This window comes from Phodopus roborovskii, unplaced genomic scaffold, assembly GCF_943737965.1.
Source record: "Phodopus roborovskii unplaced genomic scaffold, PHOROB, whole genome shotgun sequence".
Taxonomy (NCBI): domain Eukaryota; kingdom Metazoa; phylum Chordata; class Mammalia; order Rodentia; family Cricetidae; genus Phodopus; species Phodopus roborovskii.
The window spans coordinates 5,929,071-5,955,397 of NW_026126576.1; the positions used below are offsets into that span (position 1 = coordinate 5,929,071).

A 26,327-nucleotide genomic window follows, 5' to 3' on the forward strand; every position below is an offset into this window, starting at 1 on the left:
TAATTTTCTGCACAGACACACCGCTTGTAGGAGAAACATGTGCTTTTCATATTCTCCTCTATGTTTTTTTTTAACAGCTAATTCTTGCAGGAAAAGTAGATGGGAAAAATAGTAACCCCTCATTTCATAGAATGAATAACAGAGACAACAGAACAAAATGACTAGGGGAATGTCATAGCCATACAGCAGTACACTGCAGCAAATGTCACTTGCTCAAGCTCATAGCACAATACCCTGTGGAATCACAGGCCACACCCTTCCAGCATAATAACTGTCCTTGTGTATTTTTACTCTGAGGGATTCAAATTGGCAATTTAAAAACGATAGGTGATATTGTGACAATGGGAAAAGAACATTTGGAATAAATGAGGAGTTCTTTAATGTAGAAAAACAGTTTATGTTAGTGTGTGTGTGTGTCTGTACTGTATATGCATTATTTGTTTCTACATATCAAATGTGGGTTTTGTGTGTGAGCGTGTGTCCTGTGTTTGTATGTGCCTCACATGTAGGCAGCAATTAAACTATAACATTAGAACATTTATATCAAAAGTTTGCAGTATGTAATTTTCAAATTCCTTTGGTTTACCAAGCAAATATTAAGGCATTTCAGATTCCTCTAAAAGGATTTGCTGTTTTTATTATATTCATAATTTACCTATAATGGAGTAGAAATTTAAAAACACATAGCTGAAAAAAAAAAAACATGCATAATCACTGTTTCAGAAAGCACTTTTTGTGGTAACCAATTAATTTTCCAGTAAATAATAATAAAAAAATGTCTCTCACCACAGAGCATCTACAATAAAGAACAGTAGGACAGATATGTAACCTGACACAGGGTGGAGGTTAGAAATGGCTGATGTGGATCCTCTTGCATCCATACCTGTAAAAGATGATACATGGTGTGTTAGTAAAGGCGGTCAGGACACTACATACTGAGTGCTTCTGTTCTCTCTGGAATCATGCTGAAACCCTGTGTTCAGCCCTGATGATTTTCATGCTATCGTAGTAGTCTTGCAGGTCTTTGAAACACTGGACCCTAATCCAGGCTTTCCAGGTAACTCAAGAATCTTAAGCATCAGTTTTGCCACTCCTTAGATTTAAATTACCATGTGAAAAGGCCAAGGCAACAGGGATGTACTGAGGCCTTTTAGGGCAGATCTTCTTCCTCCTAGTCAAAAGAATTGACTATGCATTCTATCACTATGCCTGGGCCTTTTCATTCCCTAGTCAGGAGTCCACTCCCCCAGGAAATCTGAATATTCTGAAGTCATGGTAAAATGGGAAGAATAATTATTCCCTGAATTTGATGATATACTTTTACTTCCCAGAAGACCCTTAGTGAAAATAATTAAAGACCTTCTACCAGGCAGCATGGTGGAGGCTAGCTATGTGGCATGCTTATTTCTGAGTCCCAATTAATTATTTTCCTTTGTCTCAGTTTTGGACAATGGCCCAAAGACTAAGCAAACAGTTCCAGACACTCTGGGTTCTCTTACTCATTCTCAGAGGCTCTCATTCTCCTTTTTGTTGCTGTTGTTTTATCATGAGGCTGCTTGGTGGCCTTAATGACAAAAACCATGACCTTTCCTCTTCCTGTTCTCCATCTCCAATCTGCCACCTGCCAGTTTGACAGTTTGCCTGCCCTGTTGCTTTTCTCCTAAACTCTAATAAAATTGCACTCAATTGAGTAAGGAGTCCATATCTAAATTCCTTTGATATTAACAATAAGAACCCAAAAGGGGAAATCTCAGTTTCTGTTGTAAAATTTGGTATGGAATATTTTGCAAATGTTTGTAAATCTGGTAGTCTAATCTTCGATTTTTCTGTCCTCTGAAATCATGAGAAACATTTTTTGTAGTTATAAAACAGGCAGATCATGATACTTTCATAAAAGTAGTTTGAAACTGACAGTAGTGATGCAGTCGATAATACCAGCACTCAGAAGGCAATAGACAGATCTCTGAGTTCAAAACCAGTCTGGTCACAGAACGAGTTTCAGTACAGCTAGGGTTTCTACCTCCTCTCTAAAATACAGTAGTATGAATGAACAAGACACATTAAAAACAAGAGTAATGGCTGTTCTATCAAAATTAAATTACAACACAAGCCTAACCTAGAATCACAGTTATTCCTTATTTACTTCTGTAGCACACACTTTGGCTGCTAACAGTACCTGTAAGTCACCAATATGTCCAAGTGTTAGTAAATGACTCCAGTCTGTTCATTTCATACACTTAAACTTTAATTGGAATTGGAAAAACAACTTCATCATCGTGAAAATGATTAGACTTGATTACAAACAACTGGTAGAATAATTTGATAGTTTAATTAAAGAAAGATTCATTGGATAAAGGTTTAGAAAATCGGCTTGTCTCTATGCAGACACATTTTATGCATGATATGAAATAGCATCTTTGTAAAATGTTCAGTAGAAACTCCATTTTCAAAGACAACCCTATATAATCACCTGACTGCACAAGATCAGCAAAGGGTTAGGTGCTCCAGACTAGGCAGTTGCTGCTGAATGGAAACAGGCAATAAAAAGAGGAGAACATGACTACTCCTAAAGTATGGGGAAGATTATTATTGTAGATGTAAGGGAGAATGCAAGGCAAGGGAAAAGTGGTCCTCTGTGCTTCTCTCTGCAGAAGCACAGTGCTTCCTTACACTACCAGCCCTGCTGCCTAGATTGTCATTTTAACTCTACAGCTCACACTACTGGAGAAAAAGAAGTATGTGCTCCATATTAAAAAGCCAAAACAATCAAGACTGATGAGATGGGATGAGCCCTGCTGTTGGTGAAGACCAAAGTTCCATTCACAGCATCCATGTCAGGTTGCTCAAAAGAATTGCCTATAAGTCCAGCTCTAAGTGATCCGAATGATATTCTCTTTTGGCTCAGAGAGGCACATAGATAGACTGACAGGCAGGCAGACAGACAGACAGACAGACACACACACACACACACATGCATGCACACACGCATGCATACATGCTCACTCGCACACACATACACATTTTTTTTTAATCTTTAAAGCAAACTTAAAGTGCTCATAATAAATGTAAATCTGTTTCTCTTTTGGCCTATTCAACAGTATCCATTGAATTGCATAGATTTGGGGGATAATCCCTAGTCAGAAATGGCTTTCACAGACTGAGTCACACAGTAAAGTGCTGGCATAATTATCAGTCATTTTCCTAGGATATTTGGATTTGTGTATTTTAGTCAAGATATTTTCACAGAAAATGAAATTTTTCCATGTTGTCAAAATTTCTGCTCTTCAGTTGCTAATATCAGCTACTTCATTTTAAAGATGAAAGATTGTAGTTGCACAGAAGTATAACTTCTGTGAAATTAAAAAAATAGATACTTTAAGATCTTGTTTCTCTGTCTAGTACATATAAATGGATTATGATGTTACAAATATCAATTTTTCTACAAAAGACCCTATATTTGCCTGCAATTAGAAGGGGCCAATCAATTCAGAAATGATAGGTTCACACTATGTATCTAGGGCTGTCCTTTAATTACAACCACATAGCCTAGATTGATTTGGACATTAGGATCTTCCTAGTTGTGACTTTTGAGTCTTAAGATTATTTGCTTGAGTTGCCACACTTTGCAATATTAAAAATGTGAAAACATCTCTGTGGCTCAATGCTACCCCTTGAGAAGGGTTTAGGTAAATTGGATCTAGGCAATTAATCTCAAGGAAAATATAAGGAGAACTCAAAATAAGGAGTTAAAATAATAAATTTTGCTAAACAGTGTTTAATGCCTTTTCTTCTCCCATGTTTTTCTCCCATTCTTATAGCCCATGCCCCATGCATACCAAAGGCATGCTGGGAAAAAATGTACAGGCAGCATGTCAATCACTGACTCATTATAAGTTACATTGATAAGTGATGAGAGTGAAGTAGGGATTGAGTTCAGTCAGCTTACTGGTTATTCTTGGAATCCTGATCTGCTCACTACTGGTGCCATCCCCTCCATCTGTAGTGGCCTTAACTTCAATAATGTAGTCTTCTTTGATTGGCAGCAAAAGTTCAGCTGAAGTTTTATTTGTGTTAAGTACTTGCACACTGTTTTGACTGCTAGTCCTATAGAAAACCTAGGAAACATAAGCAAACATACTTTATGTATAGGTAGCTCTTATGTCCTTTACAAAACTGTCACTTCAAAAGGACTTGTCGCTACACCTCTAGACTATAAAGTGCACTCCAAGTTTATGGATCTTAAACATGGGTAAACACAGTGGAATCATCATGTTCTCAAAACTGAGGAGGTTGGGTGAGTTCTGAACTTCTTCCATGGAAAACCTCAGGTTGGGCATTGATGAGTGATATAAAATAGAAACACCAGGAAATTATGGGACATTTTGTGAAAGGAGGACACCCTTGTTCACGAGTCTGATTGAAACCTATCCCAGCCTTGAAGCAAAAATTTTTAACCATTTATATTTGTTATAAAGGAAGACCACATAAAACTGGCATTCTGTTTCTGGTAGATGATTTGTATAAAGTAAAAGCTACTCAGGCTTTATGCAAAAGGTATAAGATTTTGGGTATGGCCTGGACTCTGGGGAGGGCTACACTTTTTCATCAGTTATCCTCCAAGGATCTTAAACAAAACTGCTGCTTTTGTATAAAGCAAATAGATGCTATTTTCTAAAATTCTTGTGAGCTAGACTTTACCTTACCAACTGCAATTCCACCAGTTGCCTCTCAGAGATCTCCCAACACTATCATTTAAGCTTCCAAGCAACCTTGTGACTACAGTAATTTCAAAGCTCAATGATATTTTACATATTATTATAAAAAAAAAAACAATGAGCATGACCCTTACATGAGGAAATGGTAGCTACACTTAGATGTGTCTTATTTTCTGTGCATCTTCTTTAAGAAGCCTACATCCATGCTCTAGAGTATATAACCTGGGCACCTTTCTTTCTTTTAACTCTAAAGATTAAGATTACTTAACATATCATTAATAAACCCAACTCTGCTTCATAAACTGGATAAACTAAAATCCCTTCCTGGGTTGAATTTGTGAATATTGTTTAGCCTGTGCCAGCCTCCACAAAAGTCCAGGGAACTCTTCAGGCTGCTAATGATGACAGTAGGAAGTCATGCCTACTGCCTCTTCTCCCCCCAAAATACTTCTCTTTGCATAGATAGAACAGACACAGCCATGTGGAGTGTGTCTTTTGTTAGTGCAGACAAGGAATCATGGGCAAAACTTACAGATGTTTTTAAGATAGTATTTGGTGAGCATTGAAAGTAAATATTACAAGTTATAACCATTGTGTTTAAATTCCATATAAGCAAAATTAACTCACATAACAATATTTAACAAGTCAGATATTTTGAGGAAATGCTCTTTAAATAAAAAGCTTGATATTTTTATGTGAAAATTAGATTGAAACCATATCATTTACATCTTAAAATTTTTCTTTCCACTTAGCTTTCCTAGGAGTACATTTGCAAAGTTGGGAAATATAAAGTAGCCTAAATCACAACTGACCTTGTAACCTGTTACCTCTGATTCATTCTCCATTGCTTTTACTTGTTCCCAATTAAGTAACACTTTGGTGTCCGTAGCATTCCAAATGACATTTCCTGGTGGCTGACTGGGAGCTTGACATGCAAAAATCAAAGAGAAATTAAAACCGATTTAAGCAAGAAGTCATATTTCATATGGAGCACACAACTGAATATTCTAGGAAGTTCATGGAAGGAGAGGATTCTCCTTGGTAACTCATGGTGCAGAAATGGAATAAGAAAACTTAGGAGGTGCTTTAAAATATTTCCCTATAAATTACTGTGCTTAAATTAAGAGAAAAGTGGCTGTACCATACCATATGATACCATACCATACCAAATGATACAATAAGATATATCATACCATAAGATACCATAGAATATGACAACGTATGATACCATACAATACCACACCATACATACCATACCATACCAAAACATGTTGAAAGGAGAAGAAATGTAAACCCTCTGTCTACTACTAGTGGGCTGCTTGTTGTTGAGTCAAGCAGGGCAGCCATGGCACTTGCTTTGATACATACTAGAGACTGAGAGAGATTGCCAAATGAGCAGAATAAAGTCACAGGAAATGAAATGTGGATGATTTTTAAGCCAGTCTCCTTGTATGATGAGATGGGGAAAACGTGAGGCAATAAAACATCAGGATTACTCAGATTTATTTTCATGAAGTAATGGCTACATATATGAAAAATCACAGGAGAGAGTCCATATTTTAAAGTCATCATTTTCCAAGTTTAAATCAGGTTTTGAGAAAAATATGCAAAAGTCTAAGAAAGTTAATGAAAATTGAATTAGAGACTTAATGACACTCCCTGAATTTTATAGACTTGAGTTTACAGTTAGTTTCTTCACAAGATCACCAGAGTGTGTGTGTGTGTGTGTGAGTGAGAGAGAGAGAGAGAGAGAGAGAGAGAGAGAGAGAGAGAGTTGTGTGTTACACTGGATGGAGTAGGAAGTGGCAGGTTCCATTTGTTTACAGAGAAACATAAGGAACTCAATTTCTTTTCAATTACAAAACAAAGATACGAGATATGTTATTTGTCAACAGAATCACAATTGTCTACAATACTACTGAAAGAGTTCATCCTTGTAAATTAAAACATAATATGTGATTTGGATAACTGGATTTGCAATGGGAAAATCTAAAAGAGTGCCTTTCCACAGAAATTTCTGAACATCATCATTGTCTCATGCCATGAGGGAAATACAGCTGAACTTAAAGAAGGGAAAAGTTCTCAGATACATGATGGGATGAATAACCTCATGAAATATGACATTGCCTACACATTCTTTATTTTATTGTGCCACAACTAATATGATTAAATGTTTTGTGCATTGATACTAACAATGAGTTTAAGTCAGCTGAGACTGAGATATAAGGCTGTGATAGCAAGATCAATGGCAGCAACTTAGGGTTGAAATATTAATCAGAGTGTTCTGGTCACTCTATCCAAACATCATGAATGAATTTAGAAATTCATCCTGAAGTTTGTTATCTATGTGGCTTACAGTAGTACATAAAGTGCAGGTTTGATTTGATTTGATGCAATACAGATAACACACTTCAGCATGGATTGTTCTATCAACATATGTTGTGCGGACAGGTTATAAAAAGTTCCAATTATTTGGGATGTATTACCTACACCAACACCAGCTTCAGAGAAAAATGACTATAAATGGTAGTTTGTCTTGTATGAATCTCAAAACACATGAGTTCAGACTGATGGGAATATTTTTTTGAAATTGCAAAGGAGGGGAGGAAAGAAATGATAGAAAAAAACACTATGAACAAGAATCTTAAGGAAAAAGGAAGTTTAAAAAAAAATTTCCCCCTTGCTATGACTACTCTTCCTGATTCATTTCACTGTCTCCTGATTTAGTCTTTTATTTATTTATGTATTTATTTATTTATTTATTTCATTTCCAGGAATCCACAAGGATGACCCCAGCTAAGACTCTAAGCATCAGTGGGGAGGGTGCCTGAACTGCCCTTCCCCTGTAATAAGATTGGTGATTCATTGAATTATCATCATAGAATCTTCATTCAGTAACTAACAGAAGTAGATGCAGAGATCCACAAGTATTCACTGGACTGAGCTCCCAGAGTCCAGCTGACTTGAGGGAGGTGCAATATTATGAGCAAAGGGGTTAAGACCAGTTTCCAGAAAACCCACAGAAACAGCTGACCTGAGCTAGTGGGAGCTCACTGAGTCTGGATTGACAGCAGGGGAATGAACCTGCACAGGACCAAATTAGGCCCTAAGAATGTGGGTGACAATAGTGTGGCTTGGTCAGTCTGTGGAGCCAATGACACTGGGACCCAAGATTTATCCCTAGTACTGGAACTTGCTTTTGGAGCCCATTCTCTTTGGAGGGCTGACTTTGCTCAGCCCAGATATAGCGGGAAGGGCCTTGATCCTGCCTCAGAGTACTATGCCAGACTTTGTTGACTCTTCATGAGAAGTCTTAACCTCTCTGAGGAGTGAAGAGGGTCAGGTGGGTGGATGAAGTGGGTAGCAGAAGGAGGGAGGGGGAGGGAGTGAGGACTGGGATTGGTATGGAAAATAAGAAAAGATTGTTTAAAAAATGACAAAAATATACATTTAAAATTATGTACTAGTATATGTCTACATGTTTTTATTTTTGACTATATGTGCATATATACATGTGTAGTGGTATACACAGAAGTCTTAAATCACTGAATCCCCTGAAACTGGATTTACAGGGTATTGTAAATTACTCAACCCCACGTAGGCACTGGGAAGTGAATTTGTGTCCCCTGGAAGAGCACCAAGCACTTTTTCCTGCTGAGCCACTTCTCCAGCCCCCAACTTTGCTTTTATTTATTTATTTTTTATTTTACATGTCAATCCTAGTTCCCTCTCTCTCCCTCCCTCTCACTTACCCTCTCTGCCCCCTCACATGAACCATGCCCACCCTCCCCTCCCATCCTTCCACCCCAATTCCACATGTAGGGCAATGCCATCCAGGTGGGGTCATGTCAAGTCATTTGAAGTAGGGACTAGGACTTCTCTCCTGTCTCTAGATGAAGGCAGTATCCTTCCATGGGGGATGTGTCCACAAGGTCCTTTTGTGCACCAGGAATACATCCTGGTTCCACTGTCTGAGGTCTCTTAGTCTCCTCAGGCCTTCTGGCTGAGACCCATATTCAGGGGGGCCTGAGTCAGTCCCATGCTGGATTCCCAGCTATCAATCTGGGTGGCCGTTAGCTCCTTCTTGTTCAGGTCAGCTGTCTCTATGTTTTTCTGCAACCTGGTCTTGTCCTCTCTGTCTGTATCTGGATTCTAGTTCGACTCAGTGTTTAGGTATGGGTGTTTGCTTCTGTTTCCAACAGGTATTAGATGAGGGCTCCATGGATAAGATAGTTGTTGATGTTACTATCTGGGAAGGGCATTTATGGTAGCCTTTCCACGGTTGCTCAAATTGTTAGTTGGTGGCAGTCTTGTAGTTCTCTAGACCTTTTGTGTACCAGGAATATATCCTGGTCCCACTGTCTGAAGTCCCTTAGACTGCTCAGGCCTTCTGGCTGAGACCCATATTCAGGGGGGCCTGAGTCAGTCCCATGCTGGATTTCCAGCTATCAGTCTGGTGGCCTGTTAGCTTCTCATTGTTCAGGTCAGCTGTCTCTATGTGTTTCTGCAACCTGGTCTTGTCCTCTCCATCTGCATCTGGATCCTAGTTCAACTCAGTGTTTATGTATGGGTGTTTGCTTCTGTTTCCAATAGATACTAGATGAGGGCTCCATGATGGTGGATGAATTAGTTGTTGATCTCACTATCCAGGAAGGGCATTTATGGTAGTATTTCCATTGTTGCTCAAATTGTTAGTTAGTGGCAGTCTTCTAGGTCTCTAGATCTTTCTTTAGGTTCATTTTTCTTTTCAAACCAATAATGGCTCCCTCTTTTATGTTCTCTCTCTCCCTCTCTCTCCTTCTCTCCCTCCCTTCCTCCCTTTCCCCCCCTCTCTCTCTCCTGTCTTCTATTCCTACCCTGACTCAATATCACCAATTAGCTCTCTTGCTACCATTGGTAATTGCAACATTGTCTGGGAAATTTGTTTTTGCTTTCTTTTTTGAGACATAGTTTGTTTGTGGTTTTGGAGTCTGTCCCGGAACTAGCTCTTGTAGACCAGCCTGGTCTAGAACTCACAGAGATCCCTTGTCTTAGGGATTTTTAATGAGAGAACAATTATTCCTGTCTCCAAGCTTCAAAATCTGTGCTTAGTAACTACCTGTAATGTGTTAGGCAATATAGACTGTTCTTTGGTAGCAGTTATTTAATCTTTAGTATGCTACACCACAGTGATATTAATTTATGTAATCTGTCCAACCCAGAGAATTAAGAGAGATAATACACATGTGTTTATAGCATCTCTCTTCTTAGTCAAGGGTGAAGACAAACCATTTACAATTTTCTATCAACAGGGGAATGGATATACACAACATGTTAATGGAAGAGCTATTGCTTACCTTAAAAAAACAAGGAATCTACCATATGCTAGAACATGAAAGAAGCTTGAAGCAACTAGGCTAAATGAAATAAACCAGTCCTGAAAATATAGTAAGGGGTCTGTTGTATGAAACTTGCACAGGAGTGACATTCAGGGACAGAAGGGAATTCTGATAATTGTCCTCACATCAGTGTCCATATCCTTGACACTATTTAATTGTACATGGAAGCCTAATGTGGCTTCGGCAAGCAGCAAGATGTACAGCTTCAAAGCCACATAGTGGGTATTTGTAGGCATGGCCTCAAATAAGGAAGTGTAAAAGTTCTTGGGATGACTAACAGTGTATCCTGTAGCACTTCTAACTTCATGCTTGGTGTTTTCCCCCCATCCCAAAGTACAATCTACAACAGCCTGAATAGGTCAGATCTACGGGACTTAACTCGACAGGTAGTCTATATTTTAAAATTACTTGTCAGGTTTGATGCCTACATATTTTTTCTCTTTGTCAAATAAACTACGATTTTGACAGTGTGATATAATAGGAAAAAAACAGAAAAAAATATAATTCATTGTATTTAAAGGTGATGTTTAATTGGATTTATGGAACAGCATGAAGTGACAGGTCCGAAAATTCCTGAAATAATTTAAATATCATACAACAAAGTATAACTATTCTAACGATTTTTGTTGTGGTGGTGATGGTCTATCTTTAAGCATCCATCATGATACTTTCTGTGTTTGGTTTTCTAACTTTTGGACACCAGATTTATTAGAAAATCCAGTTGTTCTATAGATGTCTGTCTGCAAAGAGGTGATGACAGTGACATGACTATGCCTGGTGAAGCCAGGGCAAAAGACACATTTATCAATGAGAAAAAAGACAGCTAAATAAATGGTAGCCTGTTGTCAAGGTGAGATATTACACATATATGGTGCTTTGGTTTTATTCTTGGTGCAGTGATAAAACCCCATGATGGAAAAGCAATGGGGATAGAAGGGATGTATTTTAGTTCACAGTTTCAGGTTACAGTCAGTCATTATGGGAAAGTTGAGGCAGAATCTTGAAACAAGTAGTCATATCACATCCACAGGCAAGAGCAGAGAGAAATGAATGCATGCATGTCTTCCACTCAGTTAACTCTCTCTACCTTTGTACAATTCAGGACTCAATACTTGGGAATGGTACTATTCCCCTTTAGGCTGGATATTCATACCCACCCCCAAATGAGTTACCCACAGGCCAACCTGATCTAGTCATACAATTAATAAGATTCTTGATTCTAAATTGTGTCATTTGACCACTATAACCAACCATCACACATGCTTATATAATACATGGGCAATTAAACTTACAGCCACAGAGAAAACATCTGTAGAATGGAAATCCAGGAGCACATTCTATGAGGTACTTAATGATGATGTGTTTGGGTTATGGGATTATAGCTGACTCTTATTATCTACTCCACAATTTTGTTTTGCAAATTTTCTATGATGAGTGGATTTCACTGGTATGATATAGTATAGAGGCTGCTGACATTTTTTCAAGAACTGCTGTGCAGTTTTTCAAGAATGATGTTTCCATAGGGGTGATGCTGGCATTTCCTTTGGAAATATGGAATTTTAAGAGCCCATGCTTGCTTTGGTCAATTATATAGAACTCAGTATGTTCTCAACTTGCTTTCTTGGCCACCTGAGTATAATAAGATGATTTCCCTGCAAGTGAATGTTAGCGCCAGTAACTGAAAAGGACATTTTGCACTTAGAATCTGCTTGACAAGATCATTGCCATTTTAATTTTAATTAATCACCATTTTAATTTATTTAGGCTGGTTTAACAAGTGCTATTGTGAGAAAATGAAATAACCTTAAGCTTTCTCTCTATCTAATACTGAAATACATATTGTCTCAATCACTGAAACTATTACAAATGGACCCAAAGCATCATACCATAGGAAACTAATTTCTTAATGATTTACTTTTCAAATTATGCATATGTATGCACTTGTAAAGGTGTTTCCAAGGAGATTTAAAAGTCCTGGAAAACCACCCTGAAGGTGGGCAGCACCATTCTGAGGCGTGTGGTCCTGAATTAAATAAAAATGAGAAAAAGAAAAGGTCAGTTACACACCAACATTCATCTTTCTCTTCTCCCTGATTATGGATGAAATGCACCTATTCTCCTGCACAGAGTAAACTTAACATCCACAAAACTGAGACAAAACAAACCCTCCTTGAGATTTCCTCAGGCGTTTTGTCACTACAATGAGAAAAATTAACCGATAAATTCCTGTGTACTGTACAGGTCCGGCAATGTTTTTCAAGGCAGGGACACTGGTTTTCTAATAATTGGTCCACCCACTGTTATTAACCTAAGAAGTCAGTAAGAAGCCTATGCAGTTCTCAGTGGAATCATCATCGAGAATCCTGAGAGTTTGATCATTCAAAACTAGACAATGAGAAGTTGATATATTTGCTATCCACAGGAGTAGATGAGACCAAAATGGTGTCATTATAAATAGTGGCAGGAGTTACAGAGTCAACCAGTAGTTATTGAGTCTAACTATTATTATTAGAAGGAAGACACAGCTCAATGACTAATAAAACAATAATGCAATGAAGTAAAAACTTCCCTGAAGGATTTGATATTCTGGCTAAAGGGAAGTAGCAGTAAATTAAGTATATATGTAGGGACTGGGAAGATAGCTCCTTTGACAGAAATGCCTACTGCCAAACCTAATGACTTGAGTTGGATCCCCCTCAATGCATATGGTAGAAAGTGACATCCAAATTTGGCAAGTTATCCTCTGATCTCAATATCTATGCTATAGGACTAATATCCATATAACCCAATCACATGTGCATATAGAATGAATAAAATACAATAAAAAAACCAAACACATATAAAATGGAGCATATTTGGTGATGATCGAGGGTATGTATTGAATAAAACATGGAAAGAGACTAGACTATTGGAAGATGACATGCTATGAGTTTAAAAATGTCAGTCAGGCAGTATACCGAAGTGCAGACCTGACAGAGACAAGGAATGCATCATGAATATCTAGAGGAAGATTTGTCTAGGCATAGGGGACAACAAATGCTGGGCTTCTGATGTGAACGTGCAATGAGCAAGGTAGGGAAACAGTAAGAAATGAGCGGTTTGGAGCAAGAACTAGAGGGAGGGTTTTATGTATTTTAAGGGTTTAACACCTATCTCCAATGAATGGTAAGTGAATGGGAAGGCCTGAACAGGAGAGTCATGATCTTAAGATCACCCTGGCTTCGGAGTGGCAAGCACTGCTTAACTGTAGGTGGCCACTTCTAAGGACAGATGATCTAGATCTCTAGAGTTAGCAGCTGTGTATGCAGTGTGTGTGTGTGTGTGTGTGTGTGTGTGTGTGTGTGTGTGTGTGTGTGTGATACCCAGCTGGCTGTAGAGCACTGGAAATACCATATATGGCCTTCTGTGGGTTCAAGGGACTTAGACTCAGGGTCTCATGCTTGCTTACTGAGCACTCTCCCCACTGAGTCATTCCCCAGCCCACAGGAAGTGGCAGATTCAGAATCAGAAGTCTATTAATTCTAAGTCATTGTAGGGGTCAAAATTAAGAATAAGCATGTGGAGGGGGCATGGCTAATGGGTAAAATACTTGCCTGATAAACTTCGAAAAATGCTCAGAACTCAAAAGTAGAAGAGTAGTACCGTCAGTAAGTTCTCTTTGTACTTCAAGCATGGTCTGTGGCCTGCACATGCTCCCACATAATATAAATACACGGACACACACACACACACACACACACAAACATACACACACACACACACACACACACACACACACACACACACACACACACTATAAAAGAGTCAAGGATGCCGAGATTTGGGGCCTAAAGAATAAAATAATCAGGTTGGGTTTGTTGAAATGGGGAAGTTAAAATGGATAAGAGTCAAGATGGAGGACAGGAAGGTGAACTCAGCTTGAAAAAGACTCAGTCTGAGATCCTACTAGATGACTTTTGAAGATGTTGTTGGCATGAATCCATTAACATTGCAACCAGAACTGCTATTGGTGGTTTAGCATACAGGCAGCTGAGTATTTGTCCTATAGATTCATTTTTTTTTTTTGAATTCTGGACATGAGACTGCCAATATGATCCCCTTTAGAAATCAACATTTTCTACCACTTTCAAACCATCTGCAAATTTTTCTCATTAGATGCATAATCATAAGAGTTACCTCTCTTTGGCTTCAATTACTGAAGAGGCTAATTACTGTTAAGTTAAAGATGTTTTTTAGAAAGCACAAGTGTTCAGATGCCAAAAATTAAGTGTTTAATGGAACCTATAGTACTTTGCTTATTATTTTTCAACAAGAAACAGCACCTACAGTCTGCACTGGTGGAAATTCTCACATGCTGAATTCCATGATTACAAGGACACACTGCTTGCAAATTTTAAACTAGACTGTAAAAGGCTACAGCATATATTTTGAATTCACAATGTGCAGTCAAGAGGAAGTGTGTTTGATTAATAACAGTACTTCAAGCTGGACTGCTTCTACAGCTTTCATTTACCCACTCAGTCATCCAGTCAGCATTTAATGAGAGGCTGACATGTCCTGGAAGTGGACTGGTCATGGTGTCTGGGTGAATAAGGCACACAGAACTCTAAGTTCATCAACTGGAGGAGAAAAAAGATACCACACTGGGAATCAAAAATGGTTTCTCAGCTCTTTATACCTGAGGCACCACACAGAAGATTTCTTCAAATGATAATCATGTGAGCCTTGCCAAAAATTCTTAAATAGGACTTGAAGCTAAACCTCATTAATGCCTAGGATGATTATTCAAGGCTCCCAGTAACAACATCAGAAATAGCTGTGAAAGATGCCGTCTTATTCTATTTTGGTACATGCTTTAAAAATCACTAGCATAATTTAAAAAAAAAGAATGGACATTCTTCATATGTAATTTAAACATGACTGAAGAATTTATGAAATTTCCCATACAATTTAAAAAACTTTTGTTAGCAGCATTTATAGAACAATGTGTAGACTCGTAAACTCTAGCTGAACTTCAACACTGGAAGAACACTATTTTAAAGAGAGATTTAATTCACTTGGGTAAATTCCCAAGAGACAGCAGCTGTGTCATCAATGCATTCCTGACTACCTCTGGGCATATTACCCAGTCACCCAACACAGAGCAAAATCTCAATAACACTGGTTTTGAAAGGAATGTCAACATTCTATATATGAGCTTGGAAGAGAGAAGGAGACAATGTTTCACAGACTCTGAATGACTGTCCCATCATCTACTCCAACATCTTTTTGAAGGGATCTAAATTTCCTGTGGCTCACTCATTTCATTTCTAAAGAGAAGACACAAATAGCTTCCAAGTCAATGTTGCCATGAGAATTAAGAATCAGTACATGAACAGTATTATGAACTGTGAGCAGAAATTGTTCATAAATGTTAACTGTTAAAACCATTATTATCATCATTGTTATGCATACACTTGCCTTTCCATGCTGCTGTCTCTCCATTATAAAGGAGTTTTTTATGAGTTCATTTCATTCACTGTATATTATCAAGATACTCTTATTAACACATAACACCCCTTTCCTGTTGTTTCCCTAGTGGAGTAAGTTCATCACTGATAGCTCTGATATCATAGTTATTTTTTTCAGTTATTTTTTATTTTAGTGTGTGTGTGTTTGTGTGTGTGTGTGTGTGTGTGTGTGTGTGTGTGTGTGAGAGAGAGAGTATACATATGAATGTGCTATCTCACATTATGAAATCAGAGGACACTTGTTTTGAGAGAGTGATTATTTTCTGTTCTCATGTGAGTTCCATGAAACTCAGCTCTTCAAGGTCAGAGACAAGACCCTTTATCAACTGAGCAATCTTGCTAAACCGTAGTCTTGTCTTTTAAAAATTCCCTAGTAAGCAATCACATTGATTATTAAGTTAGAGGTTGCACAAATGTATTTTTGAATTAAACTTGCTTAAATGTGTTTTTGAAATCAGTGTTTTTGATTGATGCTGGCTTTGCACATGTAAATAATGAGGAATACTTAAGCTTTAGTAATACTGAATTATTATCAAGAGAACCAAGTATCTTTACTGAAAATTTATAAATGCAGATCATTTTTCAGTTTATATATTTTCAAATAGCACACTCTTGTTCTGTGTGTAATTCATAAGAAATGGACCACACTTTCCCTAGCAATTAGGCAAGGATAATGTAAAATCCTCACATTACTGGGTTGCTTACAAATGGATGCTATGGAAGGAAATAAATGACTTTGTTACTACACTGTTCCTCTGCAGTGTTCATTATGCTAATAAGTAGCTAGCCATGCTTTTTCTTTTTATAAATAATGCAAGGATAAACATACAAACTTCCTCCATCCAATGACAGTGGTTAATTAACATCAAAAGTAGTAAGATTACACTTCATATGTACTTTAAGTTACCAGTATTCTAATACCACTTGCTTATAATATTCATCTGTATATTACCAGCATTCTTAGCAGTTTAGGCAATGAGTGTATGCTTTCAAACAAATTTGGACTCGGTAATCTGCAAATAGATGGTTCAAGTGCCAACCAAGAACAAGAATCATCTCATTTCTGTATAAACTTAGTGAAACACAGAGATTGACTGAAGTAAACTTTGAAATTAAATCAAGAAAACAATGGTGAACAAACAAAAGTACCAGTGTACTCAAGGAACTTAACCCCTTTTACCTCATTTTCCTCACTTTTTCGAATTGAAATCAGAAGGGAATGATCATCAAGTCTTTGGTAGATGAATTTTCTTAGCCACTTTTACCTATAATCACTATGACAATAACAGGAACAGTTTAAACTCAAGTGTGTGTGTGCTATGAGAAAGTAACCAAATGCAAATAATTGACTTTCTTGATGACTAATGCAATTATAACATCATCACAGCTCCTGAGCTAAACTGTGAATACATAGGTACCACAAACTCAGCTTGGAAGACAACACTGGCATTGCTTGTTAGAAGTTTTAGTGTGTCACACAATCTGATTATTATAACCTCTTAATTGATTACGGAATATTTTACAGAATGTGAGAGAGAAAGGCTTAAAACCAATCTCCCGGGTGTTGGCGTCAGCTTCCAGTTATTTATGCTTACCACAAGGTTCAGAGAGCTAAAGACTATGAGGTGCACCCAACAAAGCCTACCACACTTGCAAAGGAGACTGGATGGACCTAAGACAATGTACATTATGTTCAAAGGGAAGCTCTACTCAAAGAGTTAGGGATATTATTATGAGAGTAGCATTGTGCAATCCTCTGGGTTTCATCACTTAGTGGCATCATCACTGACACCACAGAGTCTTTTTCTTTACATTCTGAAAGTGGAAAAATGGAGTCTACTTACGAGTTTTCTTGGTGGTTGCATTAACTGTGGCACTGAAGGGACCAGAGCCTGCACTGTTGTAAGCCCGGACTGCTGTGTAATATGCCAGGTTGCTCTTCAGGCCCCGGAGCACAGCTGATGTCTGATTTCCTGCCACTTTCATTTTGCTGGATGATTCTTCTTCTTCTTCTCCATTGTTCCAGTACTGCACCTGGTGGACAATAGATACAAAACATGCAAACAGCTGGACCAAATACTGCCTTTTCCAAAATTCAGTCATTTTCATTAACATTGGCGCTGTGATGCATTTTCTTGTTTATTCCACCAGCATTCCCAGGAGGCCCACTGTGTGCCAGGTGCTGCACTCAACCTTGTCACAGCTGTTGGTATACAGAAAATGGAATGAAGAAGAGTTAGATAATAGTCATATAAACAAATGAAGCAGGATGTGAGTACAGTCAAGTGCAGGATTGCAAGCAGGAATGCAGAGGAGTAAACTGACATTCTGAACAACAAACACGCTGTTGGAATTCCCATTCTTTACCAGAATAGCCCAAGTTCAGATCTGCAATGCTGGACTGTATTCATGAAGCACGAATAAACTCCACGGGAAAGAAGAGATTCCTTCTGGGAAGAAAGTGGAGGGTCAGGAAGAAAAATCTGAGAAAGAAGAGTGACCACTGGAATATCCCACAGCAATTCCCAAATGTCACCAAATCTACCTGTGCATGCAGCAAAAAGCAGGAAGTAGGCAAAGCAGCTATTTTAAGTATAATCATGTTACAATATGTCAGTCACACGGTCTTGCTATTCTGTGATATGCTAAAACGGTTTCAGATTTATTAAACAGGCATGGGCCTTAATGCTATAAAGATAACAGAAATAAACCAGTGATGATATTCAGCAGAAAGGGATGTGAAATCATGTAGGCAGTTGGTAAAATGCTTGCTGCACTAGTATGATCAGTGCAGTTCCTATCCTTAGCACTCATGGCAAGTACTGATGACAAGCACCTGTAATCTGAGTTCTGAGGTACATAGAGAAGAGGACCCCTGGGGCTTGCTAGGCAGTAGGTCTAAGCCAATCAGTGAGGAAGGGACCCTGTGAGGTGGGAAAAGTCATTGAGGAAGATAACAGATATTGACCTCTGTTCTCTACAGGCATCACACACACACACACACACACACACACACACACACACACACACACACACACTATACAGGTATTAAATGCTTACTATTGTGTGATAAAATGCTCCTTTATTTGTATATAAGTACAGATTCTTCATGAAGTAAAAACAAATCATCAATGACAAACACAGAAATAAAAAGCCTATGTAAAATACAACCCCATGTTGGGTAGGAATAAGAATAGTTATGAACATTGGATCATTTAATGTAAACAATGAAGTTAAATAATTTTTAAACCCAACATCTATTTTTAATTTGAATACAACATAACTAGCAACAGATCTCCATACTCACAACCTTAAAACAATGAACACTGTGAGGACCAGGCTATCTCTGGAAGCATACACTAGCTCTGCCTGTTTATAGCTGTGGTAGATCAGTTGCTAGAATGTTCACTAAACAAGCACAGAACCCTAGGTTCAATGCCCAGCACCCCTGGGTGTACTGATTCACCTCCTCAATGCCAGCACTCTGAAGCTACAGGCAGCATGCTCAGTACTCAAGGATATCCTTAACTACATAGCAACTCCAAGGCTAGCCTAGGCTAGAGATGGTGCACGATGAAAAGTAAAATATTTAAAGAGCAGAACTCTAGTTATTGAGTAATATTTGCTCAGTTTTGAAATTCACTATACAATACTCTGTAGATCAAACAAATCATGCTGACTAGTTAGATAGTATATTGCTTTTAGCCCTCTGAATAAAAAGATATCAGAAATTACTATATTACTATATTTTTTCAAATGAACATCTATAAATTTATTCCTTAAAAATAATAGCACAATTGAAATCTCATGTTTTTACAATAATATTCCTAAATTAACAAAATAAACAGTTCAGCATTCTCTTTCTCACCATGTTATGAGGCCCTTCTACCCATATATGTGCTGTTTTGATGCTATTTTTGTGCATTTTCGAGAGAACCTCAGCCCGGGTATCTGAATCCAAATCTTTAGAAATGAGCTAAATATGATTTTCTTTATAAAGTCACTGATAAGCAAAGTGTTAACAGACACCAACATCTTTTATAAATCTTATAACACCAATACTGAACACTATATATACACTGTGAAGTATAGATCACCTGCCTGGAGGACACTATCTAGCTATTTTCTAGGAACGACATCTAATCAATAATCATAACAAAATGTTATAGTCAGCCGGAAAGTTTTGTGGCCTTGGATATAACACAGGTTGGGGAATGTGTCACATAAATCTATGTTATAATAATTATCACTTAACACATGATGCAGGAGAGGGATAGAGAGATTTGGTAACTCAATCAAGATCCTGTTTAACTTCTGGTTTCTTGTTAGTTTCTAATTCATGAGTCATAGTTTTTGAGATATCAAATTAATTCAGTGTAAGCTGCCTAAAAAATATGCCTTGGGAGACTGATGTAAAGAAGAAGTAAAAATAATTCACAATTGGCACGTGAAGTCTACTTTTATAAACCAATTTATAGAGAGTGCTTGAAAGTTCTTGTGAACAATACATGTTAAAGTACTATAACTCATCTCTGAGGATTGGAGGGATTTATTTTTAGATTGTAGTTGATGATAAGTATTAGAAACATTTAGACACAGAGAAAATGTATGCTAACGTTGGACATAATACTAGTCAATGAAGAGTGACAATTTTCTTAGATAGCTGTAAAGAGGTGAATAAAAATAAAAATAACCAGAGTCTAAAAATAAAAGGAGTTGGAAATTTCTTATAAGCAATTTTTCTGTAAGTACTCTAATATGTTCTATAATATTTTTCATAAAAATGCATTTTTCATTGGTTGTTTGTTGTAGAGCTAGGGATTAGAACTAAGGGTATTGTACATATAAGGGATCTACCTAAGCTATATTTATTTTTGGACCCTTTTTTAACTTTATTTTTATTTATTCTTTGCATCTGTTTCATCATGCATCCCCATCCCATTCATTTCCTGGCCCTTCTTCCACCCTCTGTTCTTGTAACCATCCACCAAAATAAATACATAAATAAAATTTAACAAAAATAAAAAATGAAAACAATCTTGTCATGGAAGCTGTAGTGTGGCACTGTGAGTCACACAGTAACCATCTTTATCCATATATCTTTTTTTTTTCTATAGGCAAAATTATTATTTTATATTTTATTTCTGTATTTCCTCAAAATTACATATGCAGTACAATGTCAGATCATTTTGGATCCCCTAATTTCAAAAACAGGTTTTTTTATCCATTTATTTTTATGTACAAGTGTTCACTTCAAAAAGTCATTGGTCTGGTTTGAGGCATCTGGTTTCTGTTTCACTATTGATGCTGTGCCCTCACTGGGACTCCTGTTGCTTATCCTGCTGTTTCCCTGCATCATGGAGATCCTGCATTAGGTGTGTAGCATCAGACCCTTCATGTGCTCCAGCAGAGTACAGATGGGGTGGATATTGGGATGGGTCAACTCATAACCCTGGTTCTGGGTCTGGGTAGTTGTAGGGTTGGTTAGCCCACTATTGCTGCCCTGTCTTCACCATTCGGGAGAGTGCCCCCTGCTCCTTCCTGGGTAACACAGTAGAGTTTAGCCCTGAAGGTATAGGTGTGGGAGAGCTGACTTAATGAGACTCTGAAAATTAAAACTAAAAAGAGGCCGAAACCACCACAGTGAGATCTCCTTGATAGTTCACCCCTTACAGCCAGGAGCAAGGGGCAGGGCCAGTTTTCCTACCTTTATGTCCTCAATGTCAGCTCACTGTGCAATCCAGGATGGCCTCGAACTAGTAATCCTCCTAAGTCAGCTCCCCGAGTCAGCTGTGTCAGCAGGCCCAGCTGCTAAATAATTCTGCATTAATCCATTTTCCTTGGGAAATGTTCAAGATTCAAATAGTGTCAGCATTCCCACTGAGAGAATATAATATCTTCTTGCTAACGTAAGGTTTAAAGGCGCTGCTTCAACAAGGAGATGTGAAGAGAAAAGTGTCTACAGTAAGGGAAACACTTTGAAAATGTGTGCCAAAAAAAGAATTGCTATGAAGTTGGGAGACCAGGAAGGAAGGTTCTATTAAAAAAAAATAAAAGCAGAAATTCAAGTGTTGTAAATGACTAATTGTACCAAGAGTCACAGGTGGGATAGTAGCTACTAGCCTGCTAAAGTAGACTAAAAAGTCATCATCTTTACAATATCCAAGTGTATGGCAAAAGGGATAAATTCATTATGCAAGAATAAAAATAAAGTCAGCTAAATTTGAAAAGCAGCAGGCAGAATTGAAAAGAAAAATTATTAGAAAATAAAACCATTGATAATAATGGAGATAAAGAAGCACGGTGGAATCCAGATCATGGTCCAGAGGAACAAAAATCATTATGAAAGTGAAGATCTGAGACATGGAAGATTGGCTATTTAGAACTAACTGGAGTCCTGAAAAAGGGACTGGGAAAAGAAATCAACATTCAAAGGCACATGAATGTGATGTTACAGAGCTTGATGGATGAAGTCACCTTCATCTTATAAATTCACATAGAGTTTACTGTGGGGAAAATAACACGGGAAATCATATGAAAGGAGGTGATGAGGGGTCAGCTGTGCTTCTTAGCTACTGTACACAGCTGGACACCTTGTAGGTCTGCTGGTTTGCCTCTGTAATGGTAGTGAGCCATTGCTCCCTAGTTATCTGGAGAGGAAGCAGTGTGTGTGTGTGTGTGTGTGTGTGTGTGTGTGTGTGTGTGTGTGTGTGTGTGTTTGTGCACGTGTGCATGTACTTCATTGCTAAGGGCAGTTTCACACCATAGGAAATGATTTATTTATTCTCAGAGCTCTATTACTGAGCAAGTACCCTCCTTTAACACAGTCTCATTTCCTACATTGTTGGTTAACCTCAGTGGATCACAAGTTTCTTACAACTTCTGTAGAATAAGATATTTTATGGAAGAGAGAGGGCATTTGTATAACTGTCATATGTGTTTCTTTTATTATTAGCTATTGGTAATCTTTCATGTGTATCATTTATAAAAGAAACTTATCCATGGTTTTAGAATTTCTCTAGAACCTTGGAACAAAACATGGTTGAATTGTGAGGTAACCTGGATCAACACCATTGAAGAATAGTCCCCTCTTTCCTTCACCAAGCTGAGTATTAAATTCCAACTGTCTGAGTATCTATGAAACTGTATTGCTTTAATTTGCTGATGAGATAATGCAAGTTTTCTTTTCTTTCCTTTTGAATCATAAAACCATTTTGCCAGTCAATACAATTTAATCCGGGTAAATAAACAGAAACAAACTGGAAGAATGTCAGGATTAAGAATGTTATCTCTATTCCTGCAAATAATTTAGCTACCCCCAAAGTAATACTCCTGCTGTGAGGCCTCTTTATTATCACCACAGCAGAGATTTCAGTTAATTTAGCTATAACTGAAATGCAGTACATAAAGATGCTGTACTGAAAAATGGTGCCTTTGCTTAGCCACTAAAGAACAGGTATTAAATCAAGAACACTTTTTTAAACAGATGAAAGTGGTTATGTGCATGCTTAGAGATTTTCAAAAGGATGGGCATTTTAACATAGCTGTTACACTGAGCACACTGAAATAAACAGAAGGCATGAAAAAAATGCATTGATATATTTTAGGAAAACAAGTCCACATTTATCTTTTACTCATGGCCAATCTGTTCTTGGCCCTAGGAGAGTCATGTGGAACAACATCACACATCAATCTGGCTCGTTTCCTGCTGTCATTTCATTGGACATCATTTGGACAGGGTGTCTAGCAAAACCACAGTCTACATGGGAAGCAAGACCTGTGCGTACAGTTACATGGCTGAAAGCCAAGCCTGCACAAGATCCCTATTCCTTTCCACTCCTGTCAAGGGGCACTGCAAGAGCCTCTACCACAGAACAGTCTTCCTCCCTCTCTAAAATCTGCACCTACTAAATGAAGTTTGCCTAGATTGCATTATATAAATATGTCTCAGTGGTCTGCATCCAATTTCCTAGGTTCAGTTGAGTATGTGAATTCTTTGCTCAGTAACAAGGAATGAGCATAAAGTCATATGACTTTGCTTCCATTCTCTCAGAGAAGGTACTCAAATATTTAATGAAATGTTAGGCACTAAATACACTCTGCACAGTTGTTTAGAACAGAGGGCTGGATGAAGACATCAAGGAGTCATAGTAAGGCATTCTTTTATGGTGTATTCCTCTGTTAACCTTAAAAAAGTCTATCAGGTTCTCCCTAAATATGCCATGTTTAGCTAGTTCATATGTATAGGTTTATTTCACACACTGAGAAAAATTAGTGGGTTTACATTTCTTTTAAATTAACATGTAGGAATTATACATACTTGTGTGATGGTTAATGTAGATTATTAATTTGACAGAATATATAATTATATGGCAGAAAGGCCTCTAGGGGGATTATCATGATGGCATTTAAATTAAGGAGGAAGACCTACCCAACTATGGGTGGCACCATTCCCTGTCTAGGGTTCTAGAATGAATAAATGGGAAGGAATACTGAGCAGAAACACAATGCTCTCTGCTCCTTACTGCGGACATAATGTGGCTAGCTGCTATGGTTTCCTTGCCAGGTTGGACTAGAACCTACAACTCTGAGCTGAAACAAACCCTTTCTCCCTGAGTTGTTTTGGTTGAGGTATTATATCATAGCAATAGGAAGAGATACTAAGGCAAAATTAATGACACAAAGTGTGGTATTTTAGTGTTTGTATACTTCATACATTGGTACATTCATTGCTCAAACCAGAGTAATTGGTATTTGCTTATCATTTCTCTCTACTATAAGAATTGTTCTTCTAGTTCTCCACACACACACACACACACACACACACACACACACACACACACACACACACAATAAGTTATTGTAAATGGTATGAACTGACAGCAGCTGTGACTGGATGTACAAGACCTACAGAAATTCAGTGCAGTGGATGGGGCTTGTGATGCCTCTACCCTAGCTGAGGAGCTTTGGTAATTGAGAGCTGTTGACTGATAGAGAGTCAATTGTCAGGGTGTGGCACTTGAATGAGGTTATCCATGCTCTAGTAGATTATCTTATACACCCCCCCCCACACACACACACAGGAAAATACTACTTTCAGCCTTGATCAGAGAAATTGTTCTTTGCAGTGGATCATGGTGAATACAGAGACTCATGCTTGCTCAAGTTCCAAAGAATATGCCAGTGTACAGTGCACAGCCCTTAAGACAACCATTTTAACCATGGACCAGTGCTGGAGTTATCTATAATGGGCTTTCACAAGACTAGGCTTGTTATCAATAGTCAGTCATGAATAAGGCTACACATGTGTCCCTTACCACGCTCTTTTTTTTTTATCCTTTTAATATATATATATATATATATATATATATATTATATTATATAACCAAGTCCATTTAAATGAATACAAACATTTATAGACAATATTTGGGAATTTGGGTGTTGTTCTTTCCAAACAACTTCCTGCTGGTAAGGGGCGCTGTCATAGGGGAGGGTGGTTGGAGTGCAGGTGAGAGGGCAGAGAGGGTAAAAGGAAGGAAAGAAGGGAAGGAGGGAGGGAAAGAGGGAGGGAGGGACGAAGTGAGGGAGGGAGGGAGAGGGAATTGGGATTGACATGTAAAATAATAAATTAAATAAAAAAAAATGCTTTGACTCCAAAATTTAAGTTCAAGGACAAGTTACTGGGGAAAAGGATTTCTACTTTTGTTTCCACAGAAAATGAAAAGCTGTGGATTCCTTCCAGACTAATGTGGTTTGATCAAGCCAGACCACCTAAAACAGAGTACCAGGTGATTCTACATTCAAAACAGCTGGACCAAGCAGCCTTACAGACTATAGCCAGGATTTCTGCATCTTCTTAGAATCCCCTTTACCCCTCTCTTAACTCTTCTCTGGAGTGATAGTCCTCATTGCTAGCCCACCAGGCTGCAATGAATAGTTGATGCTCATGCTCACACAGATGGCCCTGGTTAAACTCAGTAGGTCGCAAAAGAAAGCAGATATGATATGGAAAAGGTATTTATATGCAGGAGGATGTGGTTCATGGGGTGGGAGATTAAAAAGTGATGGAGGTGAGAGTAATCAGCATGCATTATATACATGTATGGTATTGTCAAAGTATTCTTTTTACAAATTAAAATGTTTGAAAGAAGAGGAAGGAAGGAGGTGATGAAGAGGAGGAGGATGAAGAAGGATAAGAAGAAGGAGGAGAAGGAAGAGAAGGAAGAGGAGGAGGAGACGTTATCAGTTTATATCATGTAAGAACTGTGTGATCTCTTCTTCAAGCACCCAATCTCCATATACCTATAGACTTCTGCCTCTTCTTGATGATGTCTATCTCTCTTGTTGGTATTCCAAAGGGCACCAGGAAGGACATGAGCCCAGGTATAACTGCTATGCAGATAAAGTAATTGGAGCCCAGGGAAATGAGCTTCTCAACTAATGCTTGGTCAAATCAAAAGAAAGTTAGTCTTGATGCTAATAACAATGTGTGCACAGCTTGCCACATGGGCTGTGATCAACCCTCACTGATATGAGAAAGAGGCAGGAGGTATTAACAAGTTCAAAGTCAAACTTGGAAAACTGCAACCCACAAACTCAGCCACATGACTGATAATTAATTACTCTGCTAAGTCATTTATACTTCCAGGTTAATTTTGAAATAATTGCTGAAACTAAGAAGGTATATTTTTATCATGTTAGAATTACATAAGTGAATTCTTAAC

General features: G+C 38.0%; 1 protein-coding gene across 1 annotated transcript in view; it reads right to left on the reverse strand.

The window, feature by feature from the left end:
• Window positions 1–757: 757 nt before the first annotated feature.
• Cntn3 (contactin 3) overlaps window positions 758–26,327 on the reverse strand; it is a 348,226-nt gene continuing 322,656 nt past the window's right edge. The window contains exons 20-23 of the mRNA XM_051203480.1: window positions 17,448–17,637; window positions 5,528–5,640; window positions 3,947–4,115; window positions 758–883 (exon numbers count right to left, since the gene is read on the reverse strand). Coding sequence (XP_051059437.1) covers window positions 783–883; window positions 3,947–4,115; window positions 5,528–5,640; window positions 17,448–17,637 — 573 coding nt within the window. The 3' untranslated portion in view covers window positions 758–782. The remainder of the gene's footprint in view (window positions 884–3,946; window positions 4,116–5,527; window positions 5,641–17,447; window positions 17,638–26,327) is intronic.